Here is a 10,490-nt window from a genome sequence, read left to right on the forward strand (position 1 = left end):
CGATAAATAAAAAAACCAATGGAGATGCGAGGTATCGATCCCCGTGCCTCTATCCAACATAGATTAGCGCTCTTCCAATTGAGCTACATCCTCATTAGAGCATCTCCAATAGATGGTCCAAATGTAAAAGTATCTAACTTTTGGACCGTCTGGGGCAAAAAACGCTGCTCTAATAGACGGTCCATATGCAAAAAAAATTGGACCGCGGCCTTCTTGTGATGTAAAATACAACACCTCGCGGTGCAAATTTACATCACGAGGTGCATCTGGTCCAAAACCAGCCGCCGCCCGTGAATGACCAACCGCCACTTCATTTCCTTCCCTCCCGCGCCCGTCCGCCCGCCCGAAGACCAGCCGGCCGGAATCCGCCGCCGCGACCGCTCAAAACCTTGCTGTCGGCGCCGCCACCACCCCACATCCCCGCCGCCGCCCTCCGCCGCCGTCTCCCCCGTCGCCTCCCTCGCTGGTAGCCGGCTCACAGCCGCCCAGACGCTGCCGAATCGGGAGGCAGTCGGCGCGGGATTCGGCGCCTCCGACGGTCCGACTGCCGCGATAGGACACCGTCGGGTCTTAGGCTGCCGCCAACCTCCTCCCGTTGGCCGTGAGCCTGTCCACGGTCGTTGCGTCGGCCGCACGACCGCCACACCAAGCCCTCCGCCCGGCTGCCGAACTATTCTTCGCCGCCCGCCGAGCTCCTCTTGGCCAGCCTCCAAGCTCATTTCTTATCACCGCCACCGTCCGGAGCCGACCGCAGCCGTTAGCAGTAGCCAATCCAACCGGCGGCCATCTTCTTCCACCACGCACACAAGGTGTTCGACAGAATTCTCCAAGGCTGCTGGCCGGTTTTGGACCATGAATTTGGACCATCTATTGGAGTTGCTCTTTTGGACCATGAATTTGGACCATCTGTTGGAGTTCTCCTTTTTTCGGAGCTCCAAAACGCACTTTTTGGCGGTCCAAATTATACATCTCGGTTTTGAACCGTCAAAATTTGGACAATCTTTTGGAGATGCTCTTAAAATGGATTGCACTAATTTGTTGTTTTAATATTTATTAATTAATTACTTGTGATCAAGAAAAATATTTCTTTCTAGGTCCAGCAATTTTGTTGTTTTAATTCAGTGATTAGTTAAACAAATGTGATATTCTTACGTAAAACTCCTACTCTGCTAGGTTTTGGCCTTTTATCCTTCTTATCCTTCTTACCCATGCTCATTTCAGGCTTGCAGGCAAAAGTACTCGGGTAGCAGACCCGAACAAGTTTAATGGTTACAAAATCACTCGGCATACCGAGGTGAATAAGTTCCGACTGGAAGATAAAGTTTTCTTTCAAGGCCCGGTGGGACTCGCTAGCTCGACGAACGTGTCCAGGTCTATGCCATCTGCAATCTGGGTCGCTGCTTCAATGAAAGTCTCCATGAAAGATTGAAATTGGAGTTTCTTCGTGTTTGCCATCCGAAGAGCCTTCAACTTGTCTTCCTTAGCCTCCTTGCAATGGACACGAATGAATGAGAGTGCCACAATGGCTCCGCAGCGAGCAGCCGACTTTTTCCATGCTTGCACTCGACTTGGGATCTCATTGAGCCGAGTCATCACTGACTCAAAGTCATCTGAAGCGTATCCTCTGGCCACAGTTCCTTGTCTATCCCTGCCAGCGCAACCTTCAGTCGGGCGATGTACCCCAATACACTATCAAGATGGGCTTCCAGTCGCGGCACATTCATAGCAGCCGCATCTCCGACGAGTGAATTGGTGGGGTCCATGCCTGTATCAATTTGTTCTGTCTCTTGCTCGAAATTCTGGCAAAATTCTGCACAAGGAGGAAAGAATGAGTGAGCAGTGGTATTCTGGCAAAATTTTGGCAAAACTCTCAAGAGTTCACTCGGACGAGGAAAAATACCTTCAACCATTATGTACATCTTCTTTGCAAGGCCCCCCAAGTATTCCTCCAACTCGTCCCTCTTTTGGGTGAGCTGGTCCACCTTGTCAGTCAAGACAGTCTTCTCCTCCTTAAGTTGAGCAGCTTCCTTTTTCACCTCCTCGATGGCAGTCTTCAGGGTTGCGTTCTCATCTTCAAGCTTACTGGCCGAGGCTAGTTTCTTCTCAGCTTCTTTAGTCTTTTCCCGAGCCACCTTCTGCGCCCCCGCAAGTTCGTTGTCTTTCCTCTCCAGCGCCTGCTTCATAGTGTCTCAAGAAATAACATTCTTCAGTCGCGCTTGGAGTTGACGGTTCTCACTACGCACATCTGTTCGAGTGGAATCACTCGGTTCAAAGGACGGAAAGGAAGAACGATGAAGCACACTATCAATGAAGTGTTATGTCCCATGGACTTCACCTCCTCCTATGCTTGCTTCAAGTTCCTTTTTGCCAGATCTAGTTGAAGTTGGGCCATTTCCTTCTCCAGAGTAACGTATTGAGCTCCGAGCTCACAGGTCTTTTGAGATCATCAAGGAAACAATTCAGTCAAAAATGACCAAGATATTCAAATTTAAACTCCGCTTCCAAGTAGAACAAGAAAATCCGGATGTTACAAACAAGCAGAAAGACTTCTCAGACCCCCGCCGAATCAAACATTCGACGACGGCCTCGGGGACTACACCCAGTGGGTGCACTCAGTGTGCCCCCACTGGACTCATTTTCGCTCAAAGTCAGCCTGACTGGCTTCAAAACAAAATGTGAAAGAGACTTCTCAGACCCCCGCTGAATCAAACATTCGACGGCGATATCGGGGACTACACCCATGTGCACTCAGTGTGCCCCCACTGGATTCATTTCCATTCGGATCCGGCCTAACTGGTTTGAGTGAAGAGCTACAACTAAACACATTCAAAGATCCCCGCCGAATCAAACATTCGACGGCAGTCTCGGGGACTACACCCGGTGGGTGCACTCAGCGTGCCCCCACTGGATAACTCCCATTCGACATGGCCTTATCAGACCAAGTAGTGAGTTACAGAATAAACAAAACACCCACTGGGTGTACAGGAGCAAGTCGAACAGGAAAAATTCAGTCGAAAATCAACTTACAATCACACTTACTCGGACATTCGCCTGAAGGGCTGAGATGGCGTCATAGGCTACCTTGCTGCCTTCATACACCTCCTTTAGACGTGACATCATCAGTCCAGCTGGGATCATAGCTTCTTTGCTGGCTCTGGTCTGGTCTTTCAGAACGCGATGCAGAGTGAAGACATGAGCCGGCAGGTTTGGTAACAAAGTCGAAGGAACCAGCATCTGAGATTGTTTAGACGGCCCTGAAGCGGGAATAGTCGACACCAAGGGCAGAGCAGTCGATAGTGAGCAGTGGAAATAACACCAGCTTGTGATGAACCATTAGGCTCTTGAGGCGTAACAACCACTACAAGAAATATGTCAACTAGTGACCTTTTGTCAGTGACCCTGGAAGAAATGGTCATAGATCTATGACCATTTGAGACCAATTGGTCAAAAGCTGTTCGGGGGGCTCCAAACCCTAAACCATTGCGACCATTTTGGTCAGCAAGGTCGTAATTCCATTACACCAAATGGTCACAAAGCAAATAGGGCTGGCCGCTGCCTTATTTCTAGTTGTTAACGACCAAAATAGATGGTCACAGCCTTGTAGATTGTGGTTGGTTGTGATGACTAGGCGCCACCTCATCAGTTTTGCCTATGTGTCATGTCCATGTGGAAGTTTTTGCCCTAGGTTGTGAAGCAACCTAAATTTCTGTCATTCCAAAAATTCCCAAAAAAATCTCATAAATTGTTTGGATCATATCTTCATCAAATATGTCAAAAACCTTCCTTGCCTAGTTCAAAAATAACTCAACAATATTCATTTTCTTATTCTGTTCAGAGCAGCAGTTTGTGAAGGAAGTACCACTTTGGCATGTCCAAATAGTATCCATTTTCTATAGTGCTTTCCTATGCCCAAATAACCATCCTCCACCAAATGCCAGCTCAATCCATTCATTATTTTGAGCCGAGCTTCAACATTTGTATTTATGTCCAGTGTGGTAGTTTGTAAAGCAAGTACCACCTAGGCTCCTCCTTTTGAGGTGAAAATTTGTGAAGACGGTCTTCTTAGTAACTGATCATTCTCAGCCAAAACTCACACCCATTAGCCATGTGCATTTCCCGTACCGCAAATCAAACACTTGGCTGCTTATTCATGTTTGAGCATCGATCGGTCTCCTCGTGAGAATCTTATGTTGTGATTTTCTTCCTAGCACCTACCTGGGGAGTGCCCAACCCACTAGACATTCCTAGGCCGCCCAGAACACATGGCAACTCCACGGTCACACGGTGACCACGCGGCGGGCATGCGAGCTTACGCGCTCTAGAGTTGGGGTCCTCGGCCACCGTCCAAACCTCGATGTCTCGCCATCAAACCATGTATTTCTGATTAAATAGATACTTATTTACCTAGAAATGATTTTTGGAAAAAATAAAGAGCAAACTATGAGGCAGCTGCAGTTCAAATTTGACACGCTTCCTCCTGAATCGACGGGAATTTGTATTTTTCACCAGAGGTGGATCAAAACTTTTTTCACCCAACCATTTTGTCAATTCTGCATTATATATGGCCTAGTATTTTACAAAATTGATTTGGTCCATTTTTACAACAATTATTTGGTAGGTCCTTCACAAAAAACCCTCCTTTTGGGCACAAAGAAAATGAAAAATGAATTTTCCGTGCAAAGAAAACGAAAACTTCCTTAGGCAACATTGTTTGGAATTCCAAGATGCACCCTTGTGCACAATATGAGATCATTTAAACAAACTATGCCATGAATGTGGCCATAAGATTGATCATTTGGCTTGAAAGCCATGAATCTTCACACTTGATAGCTCATTTCTGAGAACACTTTTTTAAAATAATTACCGTATTAAAAGTTTATTATTTTTCCTGGAAAATTGGTCACATATAATGACACAATGCGAAGGTTTTCCATTTTTTTGATTTTTTTTGAATTTTTTATGCCCGTTTCAAAATGCGGTTAAAACGGCGGGCTTGACCGTTCCTAGCTAGTGGTTGAATCATGGAATTTTTTTGGTGTTTCTCTGATTAAATAGATACTTATGTACCTAGAAATGATTTTTGTGAAAAATAAAGAGCAAACTATGAGTCAGCTGCAGTTCAAATTTGACCCGCTTCCAACTGAATCGACGGAATTTGTCTTTTTCACCAGAGGTGGATCAAAACTTTTTGACACCCAACCATTTGGTCAATTGTGCATTAATTATGGTCTAGTATTTTATAAAATTGATCTGGTTCAATTTTGCAACAATTATTTGGTAGGTCCTTCACAAAAAAACCTCATTTGGGCACTCGAAAATGGAAAATGATTTTTCCGTCCAAAGAAAATGAAAACTTCCTTAGGAACATTGTTTGCCATTCCAATATGCACCCTTGTGCACAATATGAGATCATTTGAACAAACTATGCCATGAATGTGGCCATAAGATTGATCATTTGGCTTGAAGCCATGAATCTTCAGAGATGATAGCTCATTTCTATGAACACTTTTTTAAAATAATTGCCGTATTACAAGTTTGTTATTTTTCCTGGGAACTTGGCCACATATAATGACACAATGCGAAGGTTTCCCAATTTTTTGATTTTTTTGAATTTTTTATGCCCGTTTCAAAATGCGGTCAAAACAGCGGGAATGACCGTTTTTAGCTAGTGGTTGAATCTTGGAATTTTTTTGGTGTTTCTCTGATTAAATAGGTACTTATGTAACTAGAAATGATTTCTGGAAAAAATAAATAGCAAACTATGAGGCAGGTGCAGTTCAAATTTGACCCGCTTCCAGCTGAATGGGCAGAAATTTGTCTTTTTCATGAGAGGTGGATCAAAACATTTTGACACCCAACCAGTTGGTCAATTGTACATTAAATATGGCCTAATATTTTAGAAAATTGATCAGGTCCAATTTTGCAACAACTATTTACTAGGTCCTTCACAAAAAACCCGATTATTGGCACTCCAGAAATTGAAAAATGATTTTTTGTGCAAAGAAATAAAACCCCATCGCAATATACACACATGTGCACAATATTGGGTCATTTTCACAAAATATGATCCAATTTTCCATCACAGATTTCATACTTTTTAAAAGAACCATTTTTACACTCAGAAAATAAACTTAAATTCTCATTGGTGGAAAGGTGTGTGCCACGGATCGATGACGTGGCACACATCCATCCATCCATCCACATCCATCCATCCATCCCACACCACGGTGACCTCCTCCCTCCGCTCCTTCCTCACAAACCCTAACTCCCACTCCCCCGATTCAGATCGAATCGATGGCGATGCCGCACTCCCTTCCACCGCCGCCTCCCAGGATCCCGATCCCTTCTGCCTCCGCCACTCCGCTCCCGATCCAGATCCCCCTTGCTGCCGCCTCCCTCTTTGCCACACCTCTCCCCTCGCGGCCGCCTCCCTCTCCGCCACCCACCTCTCCCCTCGCCGCCGGTCTGCCACATCCGACAACGTTGAGGCCAGCGGGCGCTGGATCCGGCACCAGCGTGGCCCCTCCATCGGCAACTCGAACAGGGTGTCGGCGGCGCCATGGCTTCCCCCAATCCCACGGCGTGGGCCTGAGCCACCCGCTGGCCTCGGCTAGGCCCCGGACAAGCAGCCGCGCGGGATGACGACCATCATCGACACCCTCCAGGTAGGCACTCGGTGAATCCCCGGTTCACGGGGCGGCCCTAATCCTGCTCGGAGCTCCCATGTTTGACTTGCTCTCCTGCTCTCGCAGATGATGTTGGAGGCGGCTCCCGGTGGACTGGAGCGGACAGAGTGGTTGGAGGTCGTCGCGCTCGGCAATGTGGTGTCCAGGCAGGCCACCATCGGTGAGTCTGAAACCGGACTAAATTCCCTAGACTAATTCTGTGAGCTGGGCTGACAGTCATTCACGTGCATTCAGAGCTGTTAGGGTCTCTCTGGGTGACCATTGATTCGTTTCAGTTGCTTGGCATGCCCGATAGGATCACAAATTAGGGAAAATTTAGGTGTTTTATCTCAATTTAGTATTTTGTACTTGCTCGAGAAGCCAATTAGCTGCAGTACATATGTTTTGGCCGCTGTATGCAGCCGAGGTAAGTTATCTCTGGCCATGTTTAGTGCTCACTGCTGACCGCTGTATTTTGTTTCTGTCTAGTGCCCACTGCTGCAATTCATGCAGTCCTTATGGTTGTGTGATACTGATTTTTTGCTGGTGATTTATCTCTGGCCGTGTTCACTTATTGTTGTTATGCCTGTTTTCGATGTAGCTGGGATGGTCTGGAGCAGAGACTTGCCTGGTGTGGAAACGCTCAAGGAGAACATTGCTGCGTATTTCAACGTCCTGCAGGGTTTCCTTTTGGCCTGTCATGGAAGCATGATCGGTGCCGGTCCTACGCTTCACAAGTATATCACTAGTTCTGCAAAAGGCGTGGTGGATGCCAGCTTCTCGTTGTTCAAGCTAGTTGTTTCTGCCTATGGTATGTGATATCCAACATCCTGATGCAGCTTATCTCTAATATACTTCTAGTTGTTTCTTCTAATATACCACCTGATTAAGCATTTCTCTTGCTGGCCAATGCTGAATTGCATCATGTATAACAGCAGCACATCCTTAAGTCCTACTCTTCAAGGTGTCATATAACATACTACCTACCTTCCTAAGCTTTAAGTTCTGACAGGGTGCTCCTAGTTATAGGAAACTTAAGCTTTAAGAGTACCTTTTTATGCTGATAGATAGGATATGATTTCTGAAATGTTTATGCTGATAGATAGGATATGATTTCTGAAATGTTTATGCTGATAGGATATGAGCATGGATGTTGATTTGTGAACTGTTTGTGCTGGTTGGATAGGATATGAGCATGGATGTTGATTTGTGAAATGTTTATGCTGATAGGATATGAGCATTTCTCTTACAAGGTCAAATTTATACTCTATGTATGTTGATCAGATTGTTACTTAATGTTCATGCAGTATCGGCGACAACAAGAAGGCCTGGAAGAGCGAACACTGCGGGTATGTGCAGTCGCTGCCAAGCTTTCTGATATTATTAGCCTACCAGATAATTTCTGATATTGCCTTTTGGTGATTACAGGGCACTGAAGATAAAGCTTACAGAAAGAAATAAAGATGGCCATATTCTCACATACTCCTGGATTTCATTTACATCAACTTCTCAAGAGAGGAGTACTCCTTTTTAGTAGTCTCAGTTTAAAGTAAGTTAAATGAAAGGAGTACTCCTTTTCAGTTGTCTCAGTTTAAAGTGAATGAAAGGAGTACTTGCTCCCTATACTAGTTACTTCTACTACTTATTTTTAGTTGTTTAGTACTACTCTGTAGATCTGTGATACTAGTCTAGTTGCTTGTATAATTTTGTTTATTAGTGTAACTTGAACCATGGAGTATTACCCTGTTCGCATATGTGTGATTATGTGTGTTCTGTAGTCTCTAGCTCCAGTACATGTGAAATATATGTTGTGGTGTAAATCATTTTCATTCTATCTTATAAACGTGTTTCTTCAATAGCTATTTCTGTTCAATTCTTGTTGTCACTGATGTTAGCATTTAGTTTGTCTCAAGTTAAAAAAATACTGAAAATACAGTGTACAAATCAGCCCAAATATGTGAGCCTCGGTTCTGAAAACTAAAGAGTTCATATATTGGTAGATAGACTGTGATTTAGGATATGCTAAACAGAAAGCTTTATAAGATGGAACTCTCAATATCATGACTTCACTTTGTCTTTAATTTAATATGGTTAGAACTATCATGGTTTTTTAAGTAGTTGGGGCATTAAGAAACAGTATGCTGGATGTTTGGCCTTGCATCCGTCCTTCCATGAATTCATGCTTGTGCATTGCTAGTTATTGCTTTTTTTGCAGGTCTTCTTCTTCCTCGATCTGTGCAGCAGCAACAATTCAAGGTCATGGTCATGGAGCAGCAGCCATATTTTTTCTTCTTCTTATTCTTCCCTGAGATGACATGAGATGAGGTTTGTTTTCCTCAAGGTCAAGGTGCAACAGCTCGATTTGATTTGATGTGATTGGATTCAGTTTCCTCATGCCTCTCTGTTTGCATTGCAGGCTCTGTTGGTCGGTCTTCAATTCTTCATGCTACTGCTGCTACTGCTACATGAGGACCCTCTTCAATTCTGCATCCGTTACGGCCGCCGCAGCTTCCACCTCCAGAAGAGCACCTGCTCCTCGTGCGGTTACCCGTCCGCCCGCATCCGCAAGTGTAAGCTCCCCTTCCTCCGTCCTAGATCTCTAGGTCTGCTGCTGTCATGCGCCATGTTCTTGATGTTGCGCGACCTCATGTGGATGCCACGAACGGCGCTGCTCCTGCGTGCAGATTTGATTCGCTGCATTATTATGCGGTTGTTGTCTCGCCGTGGTTGTTCAAACTGAGATGTACCCAGTTGATTCATCATCTCGGGTCATAAATTTTTTTGCATTCCCTATTGCTGTAGCTTGTTGGATGCATAGTTTGATCTCCCAATGGGAATTATTAGTGAATGGTGATGTCTGGTCACGAGAATGGTGATGTAGTAGCTGGTATGCTTGATGCGTGTATGTCCATCTCTTTACTGTTTTGCTAGAACCATAAATCCTGATGCGCATGATGATCATGGTCTGGTTTGTTAGACCTATTCTGCTGGTGCTTAAAATTTGACATGCCTGGATTCTAAAACTTGTTCTTACAGTTTTCATTTCTATGATCAATTTAGAGAGTTGGACATGTCAGTATATTATATACCAAAAAAATTCCTAGCTAGTGAGAACATTTTAGTCACTCCATGAACGCATACTGGTTAGTGTTAGTCATATTATTTATGTACATGGCATTTGCTGTCAATTCTTGATTATAAGTTATTGGATCCCTCATTGGCTACTGTTTGATGTTCTGTACCAGTTCTTATTCTTATATGTTCATTCTTATTTTTTGCATAGGTGAAGCGCGAATCCATGTCCGAAGCTGTGAAGAATATCAGCAAAGAGTAGCATATTATGTGTTGTAGTTGTAGGCAATAGTAGGCATATCTGGGTTGTAATATACTGTAACGATTGTAATAGATTAATGCAGTATTGGTTTGGACCAATTTCATTTGCTCTCTGGTCTATTCGAAACAATGATTGTGTATGTGCTTTGAATACCCGTGAAATGGAAACCTGACAAGTTATAATGGTTGTTTGACAGATTTTGAAATTTTTGATGTGTTGGATCAATTTTGTGATAAGCATGACAAGTGGGACCAATCTGATTGGTGGGACCAGTGGCAAAAAAAGGACGAAAATAAAAAACCAGTAGATTGTAAAAGGCTGCATCTTAGAAAAAAAGGCCGAATTAATGGCCCAAGCCCATGTAGCCAGCAAAAATTAACAAGAAAAAAATACATTAAAAAGGCCGAATTAATGGGCTAGGCCCATGTAGAAAACTGAATTGGACCGGGCTGAATCTTGTGCCACATCAACTTGCCACGCTGGATGCCTAC

General features: G+C 44.4%; 1 protein-coding gene and 1 long non-coding RNA gene across 3 annotated transcripts; both read left to right on the forward strand.

Annotated features, from left to right (window-relative positions):
* The first annotated feature begins 6,252 nt into the window (after positions 1 to 6,252).
* On the forward strand, positions 6,253 to 8,860 carry LOC123066562 (uncharacterized). 2 transcript variants are annotated; one of them, XM_044489615.1, is made up of 5 exons: positions 6,253 to 6,665; positions 6,753 to 6,846; positions 7,267 to 7,476; positions 7,950 to 8,014; positions 8,094 to 8,860. In XM_044489615.1, the coding sequence occupies exons 1-5, from the start codon at positions 6,639 to 6,641 to the stop codon at positions 8,124 to 8,126; spliced, it is 429 nt and encodes a 142-aa protein (XP_044345550.1). In that variant the 5' UTR covers positions 6,253 to 6,638; the 3' UTR covers positions 8,127 to 8,860. The 2 variants fall into 2 exon arrangements, with proteins under 2 accessions (XP_044345550.1, XP_044345551.1); XM_044489616.1 differs by having other exon boundaries at positions 7,973 to 8,014; positions 8,094 to 8,852.
* A 136-nt stretch (positions 8,861 to 8,996) lies between these two features.
* On the forward strand, positions 8,997 to 10,178 carry LOC123066564 (uncharacterized). Its single transcript, XR_006431373.1, has 2 exons — positions 8,997 to 9,235; positions 9,949 to 10,178. It is a non-coding gene; the product is annotated as an uncharacterized lncRNA (long non-coding RNA).
* Positions 10,179 to 10,490: the final 312 nt, after the last annotated feature.

This window comes from Triticum aestivum, chromosome 3B (assembly GCF_018294505.1).
Source record: "Triticum aestivum cultivar Chinese Spring chromosome 3B, IWGSC CS RefSeq v2.1, whole genome shotgun sequence".
NCBI classification, from domain to species: Eukaryota; Viridiplantae; Streptophyta; class Magnoliopsida; order Poales; family Poaceae; genus Triticum; species Triticum aestivum.

Bases quoted from the DNA above. Each gene is read 5' to 3' on its own strand.
- LOC123066562 (XM_044489615.1), top strand. From the start codon at position 6,639: ATGACGACCATCATCGACACCCTCCAG. The intron at 6,666-6,752 runs GTAGGCACTCGG...CTGCTCTCGCAG, and splicing joins CCATCATCGACACCCTCCAG to ATGATGTTGGAGGCGGCTCC. The intron at 8,015-8,093 runs GTATGTGCAGTC...TGGTGATTACAG, and splicing joins TGGAAGAGCGAACACTGCGG to GGCACTGAAGATAAAGCTTA.